At 44.4% G+C, this 27,098-nt stretch overlaps 1 protein-coding gene across 3 annotated transcripts in view; it reads left to right on the forward strand.

Annotated features, from left to right (window-relative positions):
• FAM20B (FAM20B glycosaminoglycan xylosylkinase) overlaps window positions 1-27,098 on the forward strand; it is a 40,919-nt gene that overhangs the window by 7,402 nt on the left and 6,419 nt on the right. For 2 of the 3 annotated variants that reach the window (XM_032862580.1, XM_032862581.1), the window contains exons 2-6: window positions 6,239-6,748; window positions 12,044-12,130; window positions 15,288-15,397; window positions 26,292-26,463; window positions 26,813-27,004. In XM_032862580.1, the coding sequence (XP_032718471.1) occupies window positions 6,372-6,748; window positions 12,044-12,130; window positions 15,288-15,397; window positions 26,292-26,463; window positions 26,813-27,004 (938 nt within the window). In that variant the 5' untranslated portion in view covers window positions 6,239-6,371. The remainder of the gene's footprint in view (window positions 1-6,238; window positions 6,749-12,043; window positions 12,131-15,287; window positions 15,398-26,291; window positions 26,464-26,812; window positions 27,005-27,098) is intronic. The other variant, XM_032862582.1, reaches the window with a different exon arrangement.

A 27,098-nucleotide genomic window follows, 5' to 3' on the forward strand; every position in this document is an offset into this window, starting at 1 on the left:
TCTTTTTTTTTTTTTTTAAAAGATTTTATTTATTTGACAGAGATCACAAATAGGCAGAGGCAGGCAGAGAGAGAGAGAGGGAGGGAGGCAGGCTCCCCGCCGAGCAGAGAGCCTGACGTGGGGCTGAATCCCAGGACTCCAGGACCACGACCCAAGCCGAAGGCAGAGTCTTTAACCCACTGAGCCACCCAGGTGCCCCTTTAAGAAGCTATTTCTTAAGCAAAGAATTAGCATAGAAAGGAAAACTATATGTAGATACTGATTAATATGGTATTTTTGTTTTAGTTGAAGACTCCTATTTGAAGATGAAATAGAATGTGCTCTTGTGGTAGCAGTGGGTGGCAGTGCAGGAATGGGCTGGTTTTCTAGGCATACTCAGGATTTATTCAGGTGCTAAACACTTGATGCCGTTTGGTATTGGTGCTTTGACTTCCTATACAGGAGAAGCATACAGTGCTAAGTGGGAAGATTTCTGAATGCTCTGATTTTACTTAGAATTGACAGTAACCATCAGGAGAAACTGCATTTATTTCTAGGGAACAATTAATAATAATGTAGCGTAATGTTCTGACGTCACTTCCAATTAAAAAACAAAAGGGCATTATAACAGCCTCAGCCCAGGGTGAAAGTATATGTTTCTAACTTTTTCGTACTGAAAGGTTGTGACATTTGCTACTGTTTATGCTTTGGCTAAAGGGTGAATGGTAGGTTTTATAAACCGGGCATGCGTATTTGTGTGAGGGTGCCGGGTTAGCCTTGATTGTTCTGAAGTATGTAAATGGACTTCAGTAAATGATCCAGGTGAGTATATTTTTTCATTGTGCTACCTTAAAAAGACCTTAATTATGTATCTTCCTAAGCATCTGCAATGAAGACAAAAAAAGTAGAAATGGTGTATAACTTTCATAATGAGCTTATCGCTCTGTAGAAGGCATTAATAATCATTTACAAATATAACCTAACAATTTATAATCCAATGTTTATTTGTAGTTAATGGTTCTTTAACATTTCCCTTCTTCCTGAGAGAATTGTTTTCAGTGACATGATTTATTTCTCTGTGTCTTTTCCCTCAATATTTTTAATGTCTCCAAAATAGTTAATAAGGACAGACTAGACGTGAGAATGTTGGATTTTACAAGCCATCCCAAAATTTAGTGGCTTAAAATAGTGACTTGTTTTTTCTTACCATCATATGGGTCAGCTGGGCTCAGCCTGTTGGTTCTTCTGCCCACATGTTTTATAGACTTGGATCACATGTATGACCCCATTCAACTGGGACCTCTGGTACAACTGGGATGGCTTCTCTTCTGTGTCTGGCACCTCAGCTGGGGTTGGCCAGGCCTCTCTCTCCATCTGGGTCCCTCATCATTCAGTAGTCTAGCCCAAGCTGCTTTACGTAGTGCCTGGGTCCCAGCAGGAAGCTGCCAGGTCTTTTAAGGAGTAGGCCCAGATTTGGCACACAGTTGCTTCCACTGCATTCTTTTGGCCAAAGTCAGTTACAGAGCCAGCCCAGGTTCCAGGGGAGGAAAAATAGATTCTACTTTTTTCTTTTTTCCTTAAGATTGTAACTGTTTCTTCATTTGAGAGAGAGAGAGTGAGCACATGAGTGGGGAGAGGGGCAGAGAGAGCGAGAAGCAGACTCTCCACTGAGCAGGGAACATGATGTGGGACTCGATCCCAGGACCCTGGGATCATGACCTGAGCCAAAGGCAGACGCTCAACCGACTGAGCCACCCAGGCACCCCTAGATTCTACCTCTTGATGGGAGGAATTTTTGGTGTCTGTCTTTGTAGATAATCAACCAAAAACTCTTAAGTAAATTCAGGCATTACCTCTTCTTATACTCACCAGACCATCAGAGCTTTGCCGAAACCAATTGTTACTAAAGAAGAAGTTTATAAAAGGGTCCTTGTGACTCCTATGCAAGATCAAGGGCACGGAAGTTATGTGAGTAAATGTGATTATATACTAGTTATATAATAAATTCTACCTGCTGTGCCTGAAATCTCTTCTTATAGCCTTCTGCATGGAGTATTTCCTCATGGTACTTTACAGTCACAGACATCCACATTCCATTTATGTGGAAAGAACTCGATTTGACCATTGAACTGAAAGCACAAGAAAGGGTTAGTCCTGAAGCTTTCACTTTCAGTTACATCTGCAGAAAGGTGGGGATTTCTTCTCCATGAGCTGAGGAGAAATAGTGTGAGGATGTCGGTTGATCAGAGGGAGAGTCAAAGGGAGTACTGCTGCCAGCGAGACCGGAATGTCACTGGTGGCTTGTGGGAGTCCCTAGTACGGTAGTAAGTAAGGGGCCGGGTGTTCTCGTGTTCTTCGGCAGCCACAGACGTCGTATTTTGTCACACAGTGACACAGACACCTACGTCGTATTTTGTCACACAGTGACTTAACCTGTGCACCGACGTGTTTCTGTAGCTGTTCCACCAGGACTGAATGGAGGACTTCATACTAAGACCTCACTTTTGTTCTGTGGAATCTGTATCTCTTCTCCCCAAGCAACGTAATAGTCCTGAGTTTGTCCTCATAAAACAACTGTCAGATGTGTAGGATGGTGTGTGTGTGTGTCTGAGAGAGAGAGTGTGAGTGTGAAGAATGAGCTGCCGTAGCAAGCCTCATTGAGCTGATGGAGCTGCGGGTGAAACCAGGGCTCAGGAGGAAAATTCTTCATAAAGAACTCCAACGTGAGAGCTTCTGCCAGCTTTTAGTACGAAAACTGTCGTTTGCATTGCCTTTTTTTGAGCTTAACATTTTTTGACTTGTTTTATCACCTTGAGTCTATTTGTTCTTTGAGGTAGGCTGTGTTCCACATAACAGCACCATTAAAATAAATGACTATAATATAAACTGGACGCTGTTACACTGTTGGAAACATTCATGGGAGGAGGTAAAGGCATGAAATAGAGCAGGCAGAGTCCTCTGGGAATGCCAGTGAAATTTTCATGAAGAATTTGGAATATACTCAGTGGTCCTGCTTTAATTTCCTTAGTGTCTGTAATAGGGTATCTTCTTAGAAACCCAGTGTGCAGAGTGCATAACATGTATGCTGCTGTTTCCAACAACACAAGACGGTAATGCAGCATGGAAACCCCATCCTGGGTATCCTCCCTTCTCGGGCATATACGGAGTAAGTAGTATACCATCACTGGTATGATTCCGTATCCTGCATCTCATACATTTTTCGGAAATAGAAGAGACTTTTTGCTAGAAATTCTACTATAATCTCTACAATGCTGATTTCTTAAAAATCTTTGTGCTTGCCCTGTGGGCTGAAGTAATAGCAGCTTTCCAGCTAAAAGAAAACCTCTTTTCTGAACTGGCAGTGTTTCTTCAGAAAAGGAGACTATACTCTGCACTAAACCGAGTAGTCAGAGCATCGGTAGAGAAGTAGACTGCCAAACGAAAGAAGACAGCTGATAAAGGAGAGCCAGCATGAAGATGCCACACACTCGTGATCCTGCATATTGGAGGAAGTAAACACGAGTCCCAAAATACGTGTAGTGATTTGTTCAGTTCTCTGCTGAGTACTATAGGGATCGTGAAGACAGTTGAGATCACCAAGGAGCCAGGTTTCGGAGAGGGCAGTTGAAAACTACATACGAGAGGATACGTGGACAAGGCAGAAGGTAGTTAAGCACTGGTCTGAAGGAGAAAGGTTACTGAAGGGTGTGGAGAGGGTACAGAAATGGCTTTGGGGATGGCCCTCAAAAAATAGATTAGGCTTTAAACAGGAGACGATGGGGAAAAAGGTAGGAGCAAGAGGAATTTTGAGGACGTCCCAGGATGAAGACTGTCAAGGGCAGAGCTCAGCCCCACACATGGTGGGGAGGGCAGAGCACGGTCGCGGTCCGTTTGGTTGGAGCTGAGAAGACGGATGCCTGGGGAAGCAAAGCCATTTAGGGTAGGGCTTTTCCTGTCTTGCTGAGGAGTCTGTAGAAATCAGAAGTCGTGTGCCATCAGAACAGTGAGTGTGGCGCGTCATCTGGTCCGCGCTGGAGAACCTGGAGGCCCAGAAGGCAGTTCTTTTAGTGACTCAGTAGAAGGGGCTGAGCACTAAATGAAGTTGGTGGCTGTGGGAATGAAGGGCGGTTGCAGAGAATGATGCCAGATGGCTGTCTTCCTTGTTCTCCCAGGATGTGGTGACTAGTCCCGAAAGAAAACTACTTTCGCCCCTTGCAACCTGCGCTCACTCCTAACCTGCAGAGGTAAACAGTGAGATAATGCAGCAGCTGAACTCCAGTTCACATCGCATGAACTCCTGTCCTAGTTGAGCAGGTGCATTGTTTGCAGCCCTGAATTGAGAAATGTGTTCTTCGGGGACCTAGTCAGAAGGTGGTGAGGTTTCGGAACTTAAAAAAGACTGCGGAATCAGTTTGTTTTGTTTGAATTTTGGAGTTGCTGGAACTTCCTATTGCATTCGTGAAAAAAAAAAAAAAAAAAAACCCTCAATCTCCCTAGCGTTTATGGTGAGTGTTTAGGTATGATACGTTTCTGTAGCACAAGGGAAGAATTTATGCTAAAGTCTGGGTTAACCACACTTCAGTCCTGAAGAAATGCTTTATAGGAGGGGGAAGGCCGCTCACCCTGCTTACCCCTCGGCCGCAGAATTATCCCAGGCCGGTCACTCTCTGCAGCTGGAGGGGCTGAGAAAGGAACCACTGGCACCGTGGCCACGGCCTGTCTGGTCAAACAGATCATTGGAGGAGCTGTGTGGTTGAGATCGGGCTGGGATGAGCAGAAGCCTCTGAAATCCGCTCTCCTAGCGCGCCTCGTCCCTGTAATCGCACAGAACCCCTGTGCTGAGTTTCACACCAAACTCGCTACCCTCGCAGTTACATTCTAGATGCACTGGAATTACCTTGGCTTCAGCTAAGAGTGTTATGTACTCCCTGGGAGAGGGGGAGGACACCACAAACAGGTGGAGACCATTAGAATTCAAGCTGGACTCTGACGTTCCGCCTCCTCCCGCAAACGGGGAAAGGGGTGGACGAAGGATGAAGGGCCTGGCAACGCGCTCGCGGCCGCAAGGTGTTGCCCTTGGAACACGTGGTTGCCCTGGTCCTCTGGGTTTCCGTGTGTTTCCAGCTGTTACCAGGAGAGCAGTCTCCAGGTGGGCCGGGAGTCTGCCCTGTCGTTCGTAGTGGCATTGTGTCTTCAGTTAATGGTTTGAGTTGTTAAAGGAATTGGAGAGTGAAGCTGCTCCCGCTTAGCGTGCTGTCCCCTTTGTCTCGGTCCCCGTGCTGTGTCGTCGGTAGGCATACAGCACAGCAGGCTCGTGCGCGGAGCGGAAAGCCACCTGGCAGCATGCAAATGAGACTGAACCATGTGTTCCTAATAGCCTTGCAGAAATCTTGTGTTTGGAATCTGTGAGCTTGAGATCTGACCGGAGTGTGGCCCGCTCCACAGCGGAAGCAAGTGCTGCTTGACGTCTGTGGCATCGGTCCCTTTGTCATGTGCCCCACCAGTCCAGACTCCCTAGTGTTGCTGCAGTACCAGGTTTCTTTCATTTCCTGGTCATGTTCTACTAATAGCCAGGGGGATAGGGCTAGGTTTTTCCTTAATTTATCTAGATTTGATTATCCCTATTTTACAGGGATTTTCATTTTGAAAAATAATTAGTGGAAAACTGATGAAGTAGAGCTGTGTGTGGGGGTGTTGTATATAAACACGTGAGCAGCACGCGAGGCGCTCCCGGGGTGGCTGGGGGTTGGGATTCGGAGGAGTTACTGCTGTCCTCTGGATCCTCCGTGGCATTTTTAGAAGTTCCTGACTTAAAACATGTCATAAAACTTACATTTAGAGAAGATAAGAACTGGAAAAGTTTCCAAATACTGGTGGTTTTAGATGGTTAAAAGTCCTGTATGGATTTTGGAAGGTAAAAATGAAAGTGAAGGAGTTAGGCGTCTCTTCATGTTGCTTTTGTCATGCTCTTTCTCCTCACCGTGTTGGTGTTCTATTCTGGAATTTGTAGCCAGTCCAGGGCCTCCTGGCTGACACTGCACCCTATTGAAACAGGAGTATTTGCTTTAAATTTTTCCTTGTACCTGGTTCTCACCTATGAAGTCCTTCCCCACGCTGGTTTGTTTTAAACTATTGGGTCCTCTCAAGTATGGGATTAGCAAGGATAAAAGAGTGAGTAAGATGTTGGAGGTTTGCAGAAGATTCGGGGTGGAAGGGACGGAATCTTTGACTGAACGTTGCTCTGTGCTTGGGCTTGCAGGCGTTGTGGGAGGCGCTCCAGTGAAGAAATGGACCAGTGCGCGTAAGCATGGACTCTCCTTGCTGACCGTCACCACCTGCTCTCCTTGCTAAGTGAGAGAGAGTGGGTCAGGGGAGAAGGAAAAGAGGTCAACATGAAGCTAAAGCAGCGAGTCGTGCTGTTAGCGATTCTTCTTGTCATCTTTATCTTCACCAAAGTTTTCCTGATTGACAACCTGGACACATCAGCCGCAAACCGAGAGGACCAGAGGGCTTTCCACAGAATGATGGCTGGCTTGAGGGTGGAGCTGGTGCCCAAGCTGGACCACACCTTGCAGTCCCCCTGGGAGATTGCGGCCCAGTGGGTGGTTCCCCGGGAAGTGTACCCAGAAGAGACACCAGAGCTGGGGGCAATCATGCATGCCATGGCCACCAAGAAAATCATTAAAGCTGACGTGGGTTATAAAGGGACACAACTGAAAGCCTTACTGATACTTGAAGGAGGACAGAAAGTCGTCTTCAAGCCTAAGCGGTAAGTCTTCATCTTGGGAGTCCTCTGGGCTAGTTGGTTGATTCACCTAGCTTGTAATTTATCTAAGCCTGTTCTTCTCCTTCTCTTGGTATTCTCCTCAGTAAAATGAGGGGAGTAAACCACAAGATCTCTGAAGTCTTTTCTAGCTCCTGCTGTTCCATGATTCTTCGAGTAGGGGAAATTTATAAGAACGTGTCTTGGTTCTGTACAAGACTGCACAGAGCTCTCCTCGCTTTCTAAATGTATCACACTTGTGCTTTGTGCCAGTTGTGAGAGATACAAAATGAATTGGTTAGGAAATAAGTGACTTGTCACCAAAAGTGTGCAGTTGGAGGCTGGATAAGTAACCACATGCCAGGGATAGAGCAGGAGCTCGCCAGAGCGGGAGTGGGTTCGGACAGTGACTGAAGTCCCTTTGAAGTACTAAAGCCGCGATTCTTTCACACGGGTTTTGTTCCAATTAATAAACCTTATTTTTTGGAGCAGTTTTAGGTTTCCAGAAAAATCGAGAGGAAAGTATAGAGGTCCCCCCATCTACCCCCAGGGTCCCCATTATTAACATCTTCTGTTAGTGTGGCACGTTTGTTACAGTCGATGGGCCAGTACTAGTTTATTAACTAAAGTTCATTGTTTGCAGTAAGGGTCACGCTTTGTATGGTACATTCTGTGGATTTCGATAAACACGTAATGACAAGTATCTACCATTACGATATCCTACAAAACAGCTTCCCTGCCCTAAAAATACCCCGTGTTCCACTTCCTCATCCCTCTGTCCCTCCCCTAAACCCCTGGCAACCACTGATCTTCTACTGTCTCCATAGTTTAGCCTTCTCCAGAGGGCTATATAATTGGAATCATACCGTCGTGGCCTCTTCGAATTGGCTCCTCTCACTTAGCAATAATGCTTTTACGTTTCCTCCATGTCTTTGTGTGGATTGAGGCTCATTTCTTTTTATTACTGAATAATATTCCATTGTCTGGATGTACCACATTTTGTTTATCCATTAACCTGCTGAAGGACATCTTAGTTTGCTTCCACATTTGGGCATTTACGAATAAAGCTGCTATAAACATTCAGGTGCACATTTTTTGTAGATGAAAGTTTTCAACTCATTTGGTTAAATACCAAGGAGCATGATTGCTGGATCATATGGTGAGAGTGTGCTTAATTTTGAAAGAAATTGCCAAACTGTCTTCCAGAGTAGCTGTACTGCTTTACATTCCCACCAGCAGTGAATGGGAGTTCCGTTACTCCACATCCTCACCAGCATTTGGTGTTGTCAGTGTTTTGGATTTTAGCCATTCTGATAGATGCGTAGTGATGCCTCATTGTTGTTCTACCTGTTTTGAGGAGAAAACTGAACCATTTTAGTTACCTCAGTCCAAAATCCAAGAAAATGAGCTGAATTGTATATTGTTAGACAGTGATCCCTTGGGGACTTCTCTAAGGCTCTACAGAGATCATTTGTTTGGCAATTTTTTAAATAGTTTTCTGTGAGTATATGAATTTGAAATAGGTTAACATGATGGTGATTCATATTCTTTTGCCAGGAATTATTTACCAGTGAATTTTCTCAAAGTTGGTAATGTCTGAAATTTTCTGTGTACTAAACATTTTTTTCATTCCCTAATAGAGCTTTTGAGAGAATTAGAACACATATCTTTGGGTCTCTTGCTGGGGTGGGAGAAGAAATATGGGGTAAAGATGTACAAAATTCAACTGTGATGAAAGTGGTTAGCTTAGCTGTCTTCACAGCCCTACCATCAGTAGATGATTGGCAGTGGGAAAACAAATCTGTTGGGATCCTAGAACGGGAAGAAGTCTGCATTTGCCTGGACCTGGGAGGTGTGATATACAGAAGATATGGAAATTAGGAAAGTTAAATATACAGTATGCTTTTGGAGAGTAGAAAAGTTTGATTGGCAGGTGATGTGGAAAAAGTGTGGCTATGTGGGCCTTGCGATATATTTTCCACTGGACACACACCGTTCGCCAGGCACCACACTAAGTGCTTTGTCTCTGTCCGTGCTTCCAGCCTCCATCACAGCTGAGGGCAGTTACACCTCTTGTGTCTAGAGTAAGAAACTGAGGCTGAGGGAGAATAACCAACTGGACAGGGTTATCCTGCCATGAGTGGCGTTAGGATCGGAGTCTGAGCGGCCAGTGTTCTGCCACACACGTGTAATTCTCTTCGGTTTGTCTGCCTTCCCATAAGTGTGAGGACATGCAGCACCCATCATCAGAAGTCGCTAGTTTAGTCTTGAAATGTAGTCCTTGACCTTGGTTGGTGGGCCTGGGTGAGCAGCAGCATGAGCAGAGTGATGGAAAGAAGGCAGACGAGAAACAGAAATGAAATTCACGTACAGAGATGAGTTGTGGGCATTTCGTGTTTCAAGAAGAGGATGTCCCCTGCAGAAGCACCATCTCTGCGGGCCAGCAGGAGGCGTCAGAAGGCAGGTACTCCGGGTAGTGCACCTGTCAGGCCTAGTCCAGGCGCTTGGCAGGTGGCGCGGGGTCTTCGGACCAGGTAAAGGTGGAGGGCGGGAGGCCCAGGAGGTGGAGAGCAGGTGCAGCAGAAAACTGTACAGACCAACCCGGTCACTGTAGCTTCATCTCCTGTCTCTTTCCACCACCACATCCGTCCCCGTACCTTCCTCTCCCACACCCTCCTGTGGACCCTGTTCGTTCCCCCTCCATGTGCCCATGTGAGCCCTGGGTTCCCAGCTTGAAAACATCCAGGGACCTCGTGATGCTCACTGGACAGAACTCAGCCTCCACAGCCTCATGGTCCACCCCTGACAGTCTGGTCCTCCGTTCCACACTCTGCTCTCGATTCCTGTCCCGTTGGTCCCTGCTCCCCCCATCCCCATGTCACTCCCAGCCCCAGGGGACTGTCCTGCCCCACCACCACCCCCGCAGCTGCAGTGGGGGGGGGTCGCCCTCTTGGTCACGGCCCCTGGTGACCTGCGCTGGATACACCCGGCACCGTCACTGTCTGTGGGGGGAGGGGGGTCCACATTTCAGTGCTTGTAGAAATTGACTCTGGCCCCGAGACGCCCAGCAAATTGCTATTCTGACCCTGGGGGCCTCCGAGGCTATTTAGTTCCAGTGTAAGCACAAATTAATGTCCTTGGTCAGATGCTGATGTCCTTCACCAGAAGGATAGGAGTGATTTATTGGCAGTTACTATATGAATTTTGCTGCTCTGTCAATGACTTAAGATGGATCACTCTCTGCTGAGAGGAGGCTCTGCGCCCCAGCTGCTGAGACGGCACGTGCACCCCTCTCTACGAGCCGCTCATGGTTTCTGGGCTTCTGGAGCCCCGATGGCCATGTCCTCCTGTCAAAGATAGGAGACGTGCATGGTGGGTGGGATTTATGGGCAGACAGTGATGCTTTTATTTGCATGTTTTTTGCCTTACGTTAGAGAAGTGATTTTTTTTTTCCCTCAGTGTAGCTGTCGGCGTTCTGGAGGTAGATGGGCTTTCACAGGCCAAGACTAGTTATGGTGGGAAGACAGCAAGATAGCAGTTTAGGCCTCAGAGGGGGAGAAGTAAGGGAGTGATCCTAGGATGTGCTAGAAGGGACCTTAGAGATTTGTCCGGCCGGGCCAGCTGCTCCTTTGAGCGGTGAGACACAGAGTTGGGACTCACCACAGTTCACACAGCCCACAGGGAGCCAGGGAGGCCGCAGCTCTTGGGTTCTTATTCCTTCCCTCTTCTTTCCCTCCCTCCCCCTCCAGGCCACCCCCAACATCCCTGGATTCCTGTAGGGTTTAACATTTCACCCTGAGCCGCCTTTTGGGGTATTGGAAAGCTCTTGAACGTTTCACTGGAAGGAGTGGACTGCACAGTGCACACATGTCCCTGTGGCTCCGCTGGAGCCCCGGCACAGAAAGTGTTCCAGGACTGTCCCCCAGCTCTGCGGACAGCCTACAGCTGTGTTGGACAGAGATGCGCTTGAATGGTGTCTGCTTTTGCTGCAGTTCTATTTAAAAATTGAGGCTTTATCAGGAGGCAACCAGTGGAATCCTAGGTAGTCTGAATAATACTTTGACACTAGAAATGAGAAACGGTGTTGGAGTGTACCGACCATGCTAAGAAGAAACTGGCCTCCCAACCAGGGGGTGACGCACATCTGTCTTCCAACAGAAGTGTTCTGTCACTTTGCCTTGATAATGTGTTTTGTGGGCATAGTTTGTTTCACTTTTGACTCCAAGGTCATTTACAGCGAAGCTCACAGCCTTTGACAGCACCGTCGCCCACTTCCCCGGTCCACGTGTCCCCAGTGGAGCAGCTCCTCTTCCTCCAGCCTCCATTCATTTCTATTTTACTCTTGCCTGGAAAGCGTAATAGGTCTTTTGATTCAGGGAAATGCAGGCAAATAGTAGCGGTCATAGGCAGCTTTAGTGTCTTCTTTCTTCCCAATTAACCATTAAATGGTATCTTTCTTTATGATTGGTAGAAAGAAATATGCCAGTTTTGATTATCTTTTGTTGATGTCATGCATGTGATGGAAAAATCATCAGAGTGGAGTTTAAGATGAAAGAGATCTTGGAAATTGCCCCCTAGTCCAGCCTCTAGTATGTTATAGAAGAAGAATCTAAGACCCAGAGAAGAGAACGGTTTTGCTCAAGGTTACCCAGACAGGTGATGACAGAACTATATGCCTAGCTTCCCTGCCAGTCCGGGATCCCTGCCACTACAGCATCGTAAATGTAAATAGAGAAAAAGAGGATGGTTTGTCAAACAGCTTTTTTCAAATGCACCTTTGCCTACTCATTAAACAAACACTGAGGTATATCACGACCGTTTATTTCCAAGAAATTTAAACTTCTCATAAGCCTTGCCATAGCCATTCTGGTAACACAGACATTTTGATTATAGGGTTCCCTTCATTTCTTCAGTTCAGTCTAATAAAAATGGTAGCAAACATTCATTAAGCACCAACTGTAGGCTTAACATCATGGTAGAGATTCAGAGATAGTCCTTGCCTTCCAGAAAATGACCTTTAAGTTTTATTTAGACTACATGGAAAGTCTTTTAGAGGGGTAGAAATAACGTCTTGTGTGTTCTATTCATAGAGTGACTGTGAAGCAGATAGAGAAATCTAGGTTCCTTCTCCACTTCTTCGTTACCCCCACTTCCAGATTCGTCCGAATCCACAGCCGCGCTCGGCTTTGGCAGGGAAGGCGTCCATAGGGCGGAGTCAGGCGTGCTTACGTTCTGCTGTGCTGTCCCGTGCGGTGCCGATGTAATTCACGTCTCCATCTGTGCTTCCCGTTCACTTTGCAGGTATAACCGAGACTATGTGGTAGAAGGGGAGCCATATGCTGGTTATGATAGACACAATGCAGAGGTAGCAGCCTTTCATTTGGACAGGTATGTGTCATCCTGGAGGGTTACTTTGCTTTGTTTCCATTTAAAAACATCTTGGAGAGGACTTGTGGACTCATTCCAAAGGGAGCAACTCTAATAACTTTGACTTGGTACCTACTCGAGGTAGCTGATTGACGGATTCCATTAAAGTCGCACAAGTCCTTTGTAATCTGGGTGGTTCTCGGAAAACCTGAGTAAATATCTTCACTCTACACTTTTCAAGATCATTTCCTTCTGGCATGCCCTCTGGCAACATGAGTGAAGATATTCTTGGTAAAGAAAATGGCAGGATGAAAACCAGAGCTGGAATTCAAGTCCCTAAACTGAAATGATCGTTAATTGGGCCTGACAGTACTGGTTTTTTTGTTTTGCTTTATTTTTGTTTTAAGTAAGTAATACTCACTTATCCTAGAAGCATACAGCATGACATATATAATGAATTTTATTATCCTTCACACAGGAGATGCTTGGCTTTAGTAACCAGAATAATTCCAAAAGCAAAACGGATATAAATTCAAAATATGTAAGCTAACTAGGAAAGTTAGTATTTTCTCAGCACAGGGCTCGCCGAGAGCCTGGTAACTGGAGTGTCTGGTAGCTTGCTTGCCCTTCTGAGCAGCTCCTTTGTCCAGGCATACTGACAAACTTCAAAAGAATTATTCACAATAGTTGTTAAATGAATACATAAAGGAAACCAGAAGAAAATAAAGGTGATTTTTTTTCTTTTTCTGGATTAGGAAGGATTTTCTAGGCATAAAAGCAATAATTGAAAAATTGCAAAGAAAAAGCTATTCCAGCAGACAGAGCTAAATACAATTAACTCCAATGTCAGGGAACATCAAATGAAATTTGAAAGCAAAGTAAGAGAAAATACGTGAATCTAATGTAATCCAAGCATTAACAACCTTAATATATAAATGTTTATACAAATCTGTATATATGCTAAAACTTTAATAGAAAATGATCTAAGGGCACAGTTGACTAAATAGAAATCATCAATTGCTAATAAATATGGCGGGCGGGGGTTCATCCTCACCAGGAATAACAACAACAAATCCATTTGAAACAACGGATACTATTTTCTTCTGCTGAGAATGGCCAGATTTAAAAAAAAAAAAAAAAAAAAAAAGGTAGTACTATATTGGAAGGAATGCAGTGAGATTTGGATGCAGCTTGTGGCATTATTAATCAGTTCCATCTTTCTTTTTAAGAACTCTGGCATTATATATTGGAAACCTGAATGCTCCTGGCCTTTGGATGAGTAACTACCTTTTTACGCCAATATCTAAGATATTTTTAAGAATGTATTTCTAGGAAGTACCTGGAGAAATAATGGAATTCAGAGTTAACATATATCCAGGATCTTAGCCGTAGCGTGAAATTTTCAGTAGTGAAAAACTAGTGGCAGTCTAAATATCCAGTGATAGTGGAAAAGGTTAAAAAAATGTTCACAATACCATGAGTTTTTCACTGCCTCTTTTTAAGACATAGCGGTAGAGAATTGGGTAAATCTTGTTCCTCACTTAAAGGCCTGCTAGCATCAGTCTTTCCAAGAGCTCATTTATTTCCTCGTTTTCTTCATTCCCAACCTGATGTCCCAGTTGACAGACACCAGCAGCATGTGAAGATCGTTTTCCCCTACCAATACCAATATTTCATATACCAGTATTTCATCCAACTCATGAATTTGTGTACATCTAAGATATGTAAAGGGGTACCTCATTGTTAGTGATTTTTGGTTTTCCGCAGTCATTATTAGCAAAATTTAACATGTCCGTATCTTTTCACACCACAACACCTATTCATTAACTTAGAGTGAAGTAGTCTTTGTACAGAAATCACTCCCTTTGATGTTAATTAAATCTACTAATGTTTCAGATCGTGATCTGTGCTCTGGGAGGTCTGCGTTTCAAAGGGAAGCGTACCTCAGAGTCTGAAAGTTCTTCTCTAGCCAGGCCCCCTACCCCTTTTGTTAACTGCCACCCCAGCCAGGCTCACATGCCCCCCTCAACATGGCCCCTTGGCACTTGACTGGCTGCTAGTGGTTGGCCTGGTGGTGGTCAGTGGAGAAAAAGGACCTCCCTGCTCTCTTTACCAGCCACGGCTCCTGCTCCTTTTCTGCTCTTGGGTTGCTGTTTCGCCATTACATGGGGATTTAACCACCTTGTCTGACCACAGGAGGCTTTCTCAGTCTTTATGTTATTTTGACCCATCTGTTGATCTACTTTTGTGGCTTTTCGAAGATTGAGTTTAAGACCGTCAGCAGCCCTGAACAATGCATTACTCCTTTATGTAGCTGTCTGGAAAGGTTTTATTACGACATGAGGAAGGGCTCATAATGAGTGAAAAGCAGGATACCCAACTGTGTTTGTATAATCTCAACTGTGTATCTATACACAAGAGTGTGTGTGTGTTTACATACATGTGTAAAGGAAAAAAATGCTCGTATACCAAAATGACAGTAGTTATTTCTGGGCTGTGCAGTTATGGATGATCTTTATTTTCTTCATTGTAACTTCTGTGTGGTCCAAATCCTGCCCCCTCCAACGTTTCTTCAGTGAGTGTATTTTTTAGCCAGGAAATTTCATTTTTTAAAAAATGATTTTGCTCAACCATTAGGTTGATCTTTTAGACCATTAGAGAGAAGCATCTTCAAATATATCTGTATTTAGTTGTTCCCTGGGTTTATCTTTTTAGATTAATCTGTATAGTTTTTGGCCAATGTGCTGTTTGATCCAAAGCTTTGAACACATGTATGGGTTTAAACCCGTTTTTTTAATGCTTTGTTGAAATTTGTTTAAAAGTTTTACTATGAAAAATTTCTAACGAATTAAAATAGTTTAATGAATCCATATACCCATTCCCCAAGTTTAGCAGTTGCTCTCATTTTGCTAGATTTGCCTCATCCTTTTTGCTGAAGTGCATATTAAAATATATTACATACATCTTGATGGCTTAGTCAGTAGAGCATGGGACTTGTGATCTCAGGGTTGTGAGTTCAAGCCCCACACTGGGGTAGAGATTACTTAAAAAAATATATATTTAAAACACATATAAATAGAAATATACATATATATACCTACCAATCAGCAGTATATTTTCTTTATAAAATACAGCCCCCAAAGATTTTTCTCTTCTGTTCTTCAACCTCCCAAACCAGGATTCTGGGTTTCCGTCGCGCCCCCTTGGTGGTTGGCAGATTTGTTAATCTACGGACAGAGATCAAGCCCGTTGCCACGGAGCAGCTCTTGAGCACCTTCCTAACCGTAGGTAAGATTATAGAGGACATTTAAATAGGGGAGTAGTTAATAAGTTAAGTGGGACATCATTGAGTAAGCTGGTTTGTGACTTTTAAGAATTGAAGAACTCAAGGGAATACAAAAACATATTGGGCCACTTGTTTTTAGGCTAGTGGGGGATATGGATCCTAACGGTAGGTAGGTGGCCAGAAAGTGAGAGTTTTCTCTGACATGTACTTGGCTGTGTGAAGGTAGGAAGTGAGGTCATTTACTGATAGTGTAAGTAGGTAATTACTTTGTTTCCTTCTGCCTGATCTTTTTTTTTTTTTTTTTTTAATGTTTTATTAATTTAAGAGAGAACACAAGCTCGAATGGGGGGACTGCCCGATGAGCAGGGAGCCCGATGCAGGGCTCGATCCCAGGACCTTGGGGTCATGACCTGAGCCAAAGGCAGCTGCTTAACCAACTGAGCCCCCCAGGTGCCTCCTCTTCTGCCTGATCCTAAAGTAAATCTCAGATTCAGATTTTGGCCTAAATCCGTTACTGTGTGTGTATCTTTGACTTGGTGGCTCTTTCATATACATGTACTTTCTTGGGAACTGTCTCCTTAGAATTGAGGGAACTATAAGGCAGCTCTGAAAGAGGGTCAGAAATGCCCTTGGAAGGTTGGCTTTGGGCCTGGAAGATGACCACTGCCTTCTAACCCGCAAGGGTCAGCCTGTAACCCACTGTGCATGGACTTGACTCTGGTCCCTGGCCTCTGTGCTCTGTTCTCTCACTCTGAGGTCAGGCATCTGAGCTAACATTCTCACTCCTGTTCCGCTCGTGGGCACGGTGAGAATGGGAAGAAGTCAGAGGTGCCATGGTCTCTTGTCTCAGTCTCATCGTGGTGACATTCTCAATGACACGGTGCTCCACGTTACGATATGACCATTGAAACAGACATTGCCAGATGAATTTCACCTTGCTTTGCTAGAATGAATGGATTTATATTTGAAATGAGGTGAAATTGAATATTTTTTTTTAAGATTTCATTTATTTATTTGGCAGAGATCACAAGTAGGCAGAGAGGCAGGCAGAGAGGAGGAAGCAGGCTCCCTGCTGAGCAGAGAGCTCGATGCGGGGCTTGATCCCAGGACCCTGGGATCATGACCTGAGCCGAAGGCAGAGGCTTTAACCCATTGAAATGGGATATTTAAAGGACTTGTGACGGAGTCATCTTTCAGAATTTAAACCTACAGGGCTAAGGCTTAAGCTGTTCTTACAAATAACCCAAAGTGGACAGTGTCAGTGATGTGTTTCATGTGTTTTCTAATCACTTTTGCTGGTCCAATTCTGTGCTCTGGCAGATACGAATTCCTGATGGATGAGAGGAGGTCAAGAAGAGTAGACCAGGGCCCCTGCTCTCTGGAGACTCACAGGTTGACTCTCCTACGTAGTGCCAAGTGTGGGGGACGGAGAGGCCAGGATAAAGTTTGTAGAGGAGGCTATTAGCAGCTAGACTGAGTATTGAAGAATCAGTAAGAGCTACCCCGGGGGCAAAAGGAAAGGGCATGAGGCAAAATAATAGGAAGTCATCATGGGAACGAGGGCCTAAAGACCTGGAAGTACACAGGAGTGGTGCCTTTGAGGAATGAGCTTCTGGATACAGCCTGCAGCACAGGGCAGTGTTTAAGTGTGGGCTGCCATCACAAGACGTCATGGATGGTGTGGCTTAAACAGTAGAGACTTATTCCTCACAGTTCTGGAGGTGGGGTATGGGGTCAGGGTTCCAGCATGCTTGGGTTCTGGTGAGGACCCTCTTCCTGGTTTGTAGTCAGCTACTGTCTTGCTATGTCTTGCAGAGAGTCCTTCTTAGAAGGACACTAATCCCAACATGAGTGCTCCCTTCAAAAGTCCCACCTCTAGATACCACCACACTGGGATTAAGGGCTCAACATCTGAATTTGGGGGTATACAAAAATTCAGGCAGATAGAGGGATCGCACTGGAGATAGGTTTTAAATAATGAGCTGACCTTAGCAGTTTTGGTTTTTTTTTTTTTTTTTTAAGATTTTATTTATTTATTTGACAGACAGAGATCACAAGTAGGCAGAGAGGCAGAGAGAGAGAGGGGGACTCGGCTCCCCGCCAAGCAGAGAGCCCGATGCGGGGCTCAATCCCAGGACCCTGAGATCATGACCTGAGCTGAAGGCAGAGGCTTAACCCACTGAGCCATCCAGGTGCCCCATCAGTTTTTAAAAATATTAGATAACTTGATATAACAACCAAATTCTGCGTAACCCTTGCAACTTGACAAAGCACTTTCATACAGTTACCTTATGTTGATCCTCTTGCAAAAGAGTGCAGTGAGTAAGGGAGATTTACCCACGTAAATCAGCTCAGAAGAGTTGGAGGACTTTCCTGAGTCATGTAGCTACTCTTAGCCAGGATTCAGACCTGGATTTTCAGACTATCTATATTTCATCTGCTAATATTCTTTCAACACAATTTTATTTCCCTTCTGTGTGGTGGGCTCTGAACTATCTAGAAATGAATGACACCTCCCTGCCCTCAAGGAGCTTCATTTGATGGGGAAGCCAGACATGTACAGAGGGCCTGTGGCGGCATGGACAGAAAGGGGTGATGTGCAGGTCAAGGGTGATGGTTCCTTGGTGAAGGTGGCGTTTCATCCAGGTCTTAAAGGGAGAGTAGCACTCCCTCAGGGAGGTACAGTGGGAAAGAACATCCTAGGTGTTGAGACTTTCAACCTTTTTTGTACTATAGACTCTTGGCATGCTGGAGAAGCTTGGGGATCTTTCCTCAGAATAGTGTTTTTTAGGGGCACCTGGGTGGCTCAGTTAGTTGAACAACTGCCTTCGGCTCAGGTCATGAACCTGGAGTCCTGGGATCGAGTCCCGCATTGGGCTCCCTGCTCGGTGGGGAGTCTGCTCTTCCTCTGACCTCTCTACTCTCACTCACTCTCTCTCAAATAAATAAAATTAAAAAAAAAAAAAAAGAATAATGTTTTTTAGGGGCGCCTGGGTGGCTCAGTGGGTTAAGCCTTTGCCTTCAGTTCAGGTCCTGATCTCAGTGTCCTGAGAGCGAGCCCCGCATCAGGCTTTCTGCTCAGCAGGGAGCCTGCTTACCCCTCTCTTCCTGCCTGCCTCTCTGCCTACTTGTGATCTCTGTCTCTGTCAAATAAATAAATAAAATCTTTAAAAAAAAAAAAAAAGACTAGTGTTTTTTAAAGGCACACATTCAAATACATAGACTTACAAATGAAATCAATAATATTGAAATCTAGTTTCGTTATCAAAAATTCGGAGTTTGCAATCTATAAGCTTGTGCTTCATTATTATTTAACACATTAAATAACAGTTCTAGCAGTGATCCAGTAATTGTCATAATTTCAGACAGTATAAATGATACTTTGCAACAATGGTTGATATGATATGAAAAGTCTGTGGTTTCTTCTGGTGAAAGAGTCACAGGTAATACTAATACCGCCATGGTTTGCTTCCTATTGTCATAATTGAAGGAACACTAAGTTTCACATAAAAGTTAATGAAAATAAAGGGGCGCCTGGGTGACTCAGGTAAGCATCTGACTCTTGGTTTCAGCTCAGGTCGTGATCTCAGGGTTGTAGGATTGAGTCCCATGTCAGGTCCCACATTCAGTGCAGAATCAGCTTAAGACTCTCTCTCCTTGCTCTGCCCTTCTCCCGGCTCCTGCATGCGCCTGCGTGTGCTCTCTTTCTCAACTAAATAAATCTTTAAAATAAAACAGTTGTTAATGAAAATAATGTGACTTTGTTCCCAGCCAGTGCACAGGCTCCTGAGTCAAGTCTGCTTCAGGTGGAGGACAGCGCGTAGACAGGGGTGACGAGAAGCAAGAGAAGCCTGTGGGAAGCTCAGGGGAGTTGAGCCCCAGTGAAGGGAGGCTCGGGGCGGGTGAAAGAGAAAGGCAGGTGGTCAGGACGGTGTCCACCGGGCCTCGTGCACCAGGCTTAGAAGTGGAGACCTTTTCCTTAGACACTGGGAGGCCATTAAAAGAGCTGGAGCGGGGCACCTGGGTGGCTCAGTGGTTTAAGCCTCTGCCTTTGGCTCAGGTCATGATCCCGGGTTCCTGGGATCGAGCCCCGCATCGGGCTCTCTGCTCAGCAGGGAGCCTGTTTCCCTTCCTCTCTCTCTGCCTGCTTGTGATCTCTCTCTGTCAAATAAATAAATAAAAATCTTTAAAAAAAAAAAAAAAAAAAGAGCTGGAGCGTGGTAAAACCAGATTGGAATTTTGGAAAACCAGCCACGGCAGTGTCGTGGAGGCTGCACTGGGACGGGGGTGGGGTGAGAGCTGGGAGCACATGGTGGCCGCCGTACTCCGCGCATGTACAGGGCGAGTCATAGCTCGAGCACAGGCAGCGGGTAGGAAGCGTTAAGGGACACTCAGCAATTAGAATGGAATGAATTTGGTGAACATTTGGGCTGAGTGGGACAACTGAGAGAGAAGGAAAAAATTAAGAATGACTCCCAGTTCCTGAATTGGATGACTCAGTGTATTACAAAGCTGTCAGCTGTCTTAGGAATGTAGGAAGAGGAGGAAGATCATGAATCAAATTTTAGACACTTTGTTTTCTTGTGTGAAATAACAAGAAAGATATATACCGGTCTCTGCCCCCGGTGCCTGACGGAGAGCTCAGAAAACCCTGGTAAATTCCTAAGCCGTAAGAGCACGGGGAGGATCTCTTGTTCTAATGAGGAGGCTCTGTGTGGGCTGGTCACCAGAACGACAAGCCGTAGCTGGAAGCCTGGAATTCTCAGCTCCCCGCCCGCCATTTTCCAGGGAGGGGAGAGGGATTGAGAATAGAGTTAATAATAAATCGTGCCTACTGGAGAAAGCCTCCATAAAAATCCCAATAGCATGGGGTTTGGGAGTTTCCAGGTTGGTGAAGCAGGATGCTTCCATGTGCCACCAGCCAGGCCCCAAACTCAATGAGGACAGAAGCTCATTGGTCTGAGACCTTGTCCTGTGTATGTCTTCACTGGGGCTTTTGATACGTGTCCTCTGTAATACACCAGTAACCAGTGAGTAAACTGGTTTCCTGAGTCCTGTGAGCCTCCTTGGCCATTTCTTTTTTTATTTGAAGTGTGATTGACATTGAACACATATTAGTCTCAGGTGTGCATCGTAATGACTTGAAATTTTATTTATGGTGAAATGATCACCACAACATCTGGTTAACATCCATCATTATACATAGTTATGGGATTTTTTCCTTGTGATTAGAACTCTTATGATCTATTCATGTAGCAACTTTCGTTATGGTACTACTAACTTAATAGGCGCATTTCTGAACTTCACATCTCTGGACTGATTTATCTTCTAACTGGAAGTTTGTGCCTTTTGACCCCTTCACCCATTTCACCCACCTCTGGCAGCCACCGGTCTGCTCTCTGTATCTAAGAGCTTGGTTTTGCGTTGGTTTTGGTTTTGTTTTTAGATTCTGCGTATAATAAGACTATATGGTATTTGTCTTTTTCTGACTTGTTTCATTTAGCATAATGCCCTCAAAGTCCATCCATGTTGTTGCAAATGGCAAGATTTCATTCTTTTTATGGCTGAGTCATATTCCATTGTGCATATATGGCACGTCCTCATTCACTCATCAGCGGACACTTAGGTTGTTTCCATGGCTTGGCTGTCATAAATAATGCTGCGGTGAACATGGAGGTGCAGATAGGTTTTCAAGTTAAAGTGTTTTCTTTTCTTTTTCTTTCTTTTTTTTCTTTCAGATACTTAGAAGTAGAGCTGCTGGATCGTATGGGAGTTCCATTTTTTGAGTTTTTTGAGAAACCTCCATAGCGTTTACCATACTATGGTACATACCTTACTATTCCAATTCACATTCCCACCAGTGGTACCCAAGACTTCCCTTTTCTCCACATTCTCACCAGCACTTTTTGTCTGTATGTTTGATGGTATCTTGTTGTGGTTTTGATTTGGATTTCTCTGATGACCAGTGATGTGGAACATCTTTCATGCACCTGTTGGCACTTGTATATCTTTGGAAAGATGTGTATTCAGATCTTCTGCTCACTTTTTAATCAGATTTTTTTTTGCCTTTGAGTTGTAGGAGTTTTTTTTGTTTGTTTGTTTGTTTTTGGGTATTAGCCCCTTTTCATTTTGTCGATTGTCTCTTTGGCTGTGCAGAAGCTTTTTAGTTTGATGAAGTCATACTTGTTCATTTTCGCTTTTGTTGCTTTTGTTCTTGGTATCATATCCAAAAAATCATCACCCCATCACCCCGATTGATGTCGGGAGTAGACTGCCTGTGTGTCCTAGGAGTTTTATGGTTTCAGGTCTGATGTTCAGGTCTTCAGTCCATTTTGAATTAATGTCTGTGGTGTAAGAGAGTTTTCGTTCTTCTGCATATGACCATCCAATGTTCACAACAGCATTTACTGAAGAGACTGTCCTTTCCCCATTGTATATTCTTCTGCCCTAGTAAATCAAACCCCAAGATGGGGCTCATGGAAACCCCTGATTTATAAGCCAGTCAGAAGCGCAGGTGACAACCCAGGCTTAGAGCTGGCCTCTGAAGTGGGGCATAGTCTCGTGGGACTGAACCTTCAACCAGTAGGACCGGTTCCTGACTCTGGGAAGACAGTGTCAGCATTGAGTAGAATCATAGGGGGCCCAGCTGGAGTCGCAGAATGCAGTTCTCCACAGTGAAATTGGGTACAGAGTCTTACCATGACAGGAGCATCCAGAAGTGAATGGTGACGAGTCTTTTAGGGGCTTTAGACAGTCTACAGCTTAGGAGAGAAGTCTGGGCTGGAGGGTTAGATTTGGTTATTAGAGGTGGTAGTTCATCCAAGAAGAGCACGGAGACCAGGGTGATCAGAAAGCAAGTTATAAAAGCTAAAAAATCCAGGAAATGATAAAAGATTCAGAGCCTAGGCAAATTAGATATTGAAGTCTGGAAAACGATTGGAGTGAGATTATTAATAATAAGTAGCCGGCATTGATTGGTCTCCGACACTGTGTCAGGCTTTGTGCTGAGCATTACTGCAGATTATCTCACCCCTCACAACGCAGTGGTAGGGGACTGATACCTGTTTTACAGAGAAAGCTTAGAGAGTTAGGATCACGTGCCCAAAGTCTTATGTCTAATGACTTGTTGAAGGTCCATATTTTAACCCCAGAAACCTGATCCTGCTTCCCACTCAACCATCACACATACTCCGTTCACTTATTGAAGGGTCTTACCAGACTCAGGAGTTCGGATTTTGTCATGTGGGCAGCAGGTTTCCTACACCAAGCAGGGTTTTGCTTTGTTTTCTAACTGTTTTTTGAATCAGTAATACATTCACCTAACTCAAAATTTTTAAAAAATATTAGAAAGATTGCAGTGCAAAGTTTTCCTTTCTCCCTCCATTCCCTCCTTCCTCCTGGTGGTCATCTCTAATGGTAATTTCTTTGTCCTTTTGGTACGAAATAGGAATATATATTTTTATTTAACTGCCATTCTGTGAAACGTATGTCACAATTTGCATACTTCTGCATCTTGTTCTTTCACCTAATCTTTTACCTAACAGATCTTGGAAATCTATTATCACATACAGAGAGTCTTCATTCTTCTGTTGTGTCACCAGCTGCAAAATGCTGCGTCGTATGGCTCTACCGTAGTTCATTTAACTAGACTTTTATTACACATACAAGTGCCAATCCTTTTTTTTTTACAACCAGTGTTGTCCAGAATTAATGTGAACATATGTTACTTCAGACATGATCGAATATATCCAGAAGTGAAAGCGCTGGGTCAGAGGGCATATGTGTTTTTCCTGAATGTTCAACCAGTTCACGTTGCCAGTGGTGACGTGGGAGAACGCCTCTGTTCCGCCAGCGGCACCAACGGTGTGTTTCCAAACTTTGGCTTGTGTCTGTTGCACATGTAGCAGCTTTTTATTTAAGAGCCCTTTGTATTTTTCTTTTACCTGTCTTTGTGTATCCTTTGTTCGTTTTCAGCTCTGCCTTTGGTCTTCTCAAAGTATAGGAGCTCATACACAGGGAGAATAGTCCTTTGTGATATAAATATTTTTCCCCAGGTCTTTAATTTCTTTTGACTTTGCTAATGGAATTTTTTCTTTTTTTTGCCTTATAGACATTTTTGTTTTTAATGTAATCCATTTTTTCTTAAGAGACTTCCTGATTGTGAATCATAGCTTTGCTCTCTCAAAGATTATGGAAGAATTCCACCTTTTTTATTTTGACTACTTTTATAGTTTTATTTTTCACATTTAAGTTTTTGACATAGTTTTAGAATTTATCCTAGTGTGTGGGATGAAGTATGGCTCTAACTGGTTGGGGATTTTTTCCCACTGAAATAAATTTTTGTTTCTATGTGTTTTAGTTTTTGGGTTTTCTGTTCTCTTATCTGTTACTGAGTTGATCTTGTTTTGATACCTGGTAAGATTAGTCCCCTCTCTCTGCTATTTAAGAGTTTGCTAACAGTTCTTTCTTGTTTCTTGTAACCTTAAAAATCATCTTTAAAAAAAATGACAGGGAGAAAAAAAATAATAAAAATAAATTGAAAAAAAAAAATCTTATCCAGGGGCGTCTGGGTGGCTCAGTCGGTTAAGTGTCTTCCTTCAGCTCAGGTCCTGATCTCAGGGTCCTGGGATCGAGCCCCACGTCAGGCTCCTTACTCTTTAAAAGATCTATTGCTGTTTTTGCTGGGATCAGGTTAAATTTATAAGTTTATATTTTTATAATTATGAACATTATATATGTGGTATATTGTTCCATTAGTTCAAATTTTCTTTACCTAGAAATGTTTTTAAGATGGAAGAGTGACAGAATCAGCTTTGCGGTTGGGTGTGGAGTGTGTGCTCTGCTGGGGTTAGAAATACTCAGAGGCTTGAGGGCTGCTCGTCTCTCCAGGGACACGTGTGTGATAACAGAACAGTCATTAAGGAGTATGTGAGGGGTTTACAGGTAGGAAATCCGCTCTTTTGATGGCTGTATTTAATAGGGATGGAGTGCCAAAAAAGCATTACTTAAGCTTTTTCAATTGTTTTTGTTTTTTAAACTTTTTATTTTGAGATAATTTTGGATTTATATAAAAGTTGCAGAGATGGTTCAGAGTCTCCCAGATTCCTTAATTGTTAACACTTTTGGACCATTTGAGAACAGTGTGCAACATGAATGCTCCTCACACAGGTGTGTGAAGACGTCAGTACCCCCAACCACCAGGGCCCACACCTCCACACCCACATCCAGTCATCAGCAGCGAGAGACTGACCGCGCACTGATGCAGCCCCACATCGAACCCATGGGCCCTGGAGTGCAGATTTTGCCTTGTCCCTGTAATGCCCTGTAGAAGTCCAGAGCTCAGTCTAGGATCACATGTTGTGTTCATAGTCATGTCGTTTTAGTCTCTGTCTATCTGGAACAATTCCTCACTCTCCTTATTTTTTCATGACCTTGACATTCGTAAGAGTACAAGTTGGTTACTTTATAGAGTATGCCTTTATTTGAGTGTGTCTGATGTTTGCTCGTGATTTATATGTGCTGGCGGGAATACCAGAGAAGTGCTCTTGTGCCCTTCTTGGCATGTCCTGTCAGGAGGCACGTGGTGGGGGTTTGCTGCTGTGGCCCGTTACTGGTGATGTTAACTTGTATCCCTTGATTAAGATGGTAGGTCTCTGTAAGGTTTCTCCAGTGTCCAGTTAGTATTTTATTAATGGGGTACTTTGGAATGATATAGTCTAGAACTATGTAAATATTCCGTCTGCATCAAGCCTTTACCCACCAGTTTTAGCATTCATTGATGATTCTTGCCTGGATCAATTACTACTGTGATAGTTGTCAAATAGTTACTTGCTAGTTTTTCATTCCTTCTAGACTTAATAGTCACCAGTCTACTAAAGGGTAGAACTCTCCCCATGTGACCCACATTTACATAGTTATTTGTTTGTTTATATCACTATGAACTCTTAGACTCTTAATTGACTCAGAGTTATGATTTGCTCTTATTTATTTTGATGCTCATGCTGTCCCAGGTTTGATGAGCGGGAACTCCTACACACTGTCTTGTAGATCCTTTGGAATGTTCCCGTCATTCTCTGAGTGCTTCCTTACCCTGGAATAGCAGTAAGACCCTTTCTCTGCCCCAGCCCTAGAGTCACCAGTTTCTCCAAGGAGCCCTGGGTCCCTTTAATACAGTAGTAAAATGATATTTGGAAATTAATATGTGAGTGCTGGGTGTTTACTGCCTTTATTACCTGGTTGTCATTGCTTCCAGGCTCTCTTGAGGGACAGAGGGAGGAAAGCTGTATACACACACACACACACACACACACATCTTTTTCTGTATCTCTGTTCCAACCAATAGCTGCAGTCCAGTTCTAATTCAACACCACAAGATTTATTTTGGCTTTCTGCCTTTCTGTGTGTTAATCTCCCTTCTCCCTCTGTGAGAAACCTGGTTTCCATTATCCTCAGTGTATTTATTTATTTGCTTGGCACCCCCCCCCCCCAGTACCCACACTCCCAGCCCAGAGCCTGTCCCTGGATGGGCCCATTCTTCCCTCCCCTGGGTGCTCTGGTCAGAGTGTCGGCCCTGACAGAAGAGGAGGGGCATGACTTTCCCTAGAGTGAGTTCAGAAAGATAGTGGTGATGCCGCTTGACTCCTGGGAGAGGGACTGGGTAGTGGGGCCCCAAGGGCAAGGAGACTTTTATATACATCCTTTCCTGCCCTTTGACTTTTTTTTTCACTGTGTGCTTTTTTTATGACATGTATAGAAAATAAATAAATGTTTAAATATCATTCAGGATCATTGTTTTTGCAGGATCTGTTCACTTAGCTGCTCCCTTCTACATTGTTGGGGAGAATTTGGAGTTTTCCTTTTTCCCTTAAGTGTATTTGGCTCCTTTCTCTCCTGTAGGAAATAACACTTGTTTCTATGGGAAGTGTTATTACTGCCGAGAAACAGAGCCAGCTTGTGCTGATGGAGACACGATGGAGGGATCTGTCACGCTTTGGCTTCCAGATGTGTGGCCTCTGCAGAAACACCGACACCCGTGGGGCAGGACATACCGCGAGGGCAAACTGGCCAGGTGAGTGCTCCCACGAATCCCCAGTTTGTTCCGTCCAAGGAGGCGGGTCCGGGAGCAAACCTGCCAGGCAAGGGACATCTCTTCTCTGTGTTGTAAACAGGGCCAGCTACAGGAGCACCAGGGTGGCTCCCTTGGTTATGCGTCTGACTCTTGATTTCGGCTCAGGTTGTAATCTCAGTGTCGTGAGATTGAGTCCCACATGGGGCTCCGTGCTGGGCAGAGTCCACTGAAGATTTGCTCTCTCCCTCTGCCCTGCCCCGCGCTTGCGTTCTCTCTCTCTCAAAACAAAACAGAGCCCGGTACAGTGCTGCTGGCACTCTGTAATGCTGGTGATGCTCCTTGCCTCTAGGTGGGAGTACGACGAGAGCTACTGTGATGCTGTCAAGAAAACGTCCCCCTATGACTCGGGCCCCCGCCTCTTGGACATCATTGACACCGCTGTCTTTGATTACCTGATCGGCAACGCAGACCGCCATCACTATGAGAGTTTTCAAGATGACGAAGGCGCCAGTATGCTCATCCTTCTCGATAATGCCAAAAGGTAGGACCATAGGACCATCCTCGTTAGTTAGGGCTTTCTATGTATACAAGAAGGACATTTTCTAGGACATCCCAGGAAATGTCTAGGACACAGT

This window comes from Lontra canadensis, unplaced genomic scaffold (genome assembly GCF_010015895.1).
Source record: "Lontra canadensis isolate GAN:19392208 unplaced genomic scaffold, GSC_riverotter_1.0 scaffold24, whole genome shotgun sequence".
Lineage (NCBI taxonomy): Eukaryota > Metazoa > Chordata > Mammalia > Carnivora > Mustelidae > Lontra > Lontra canadensis.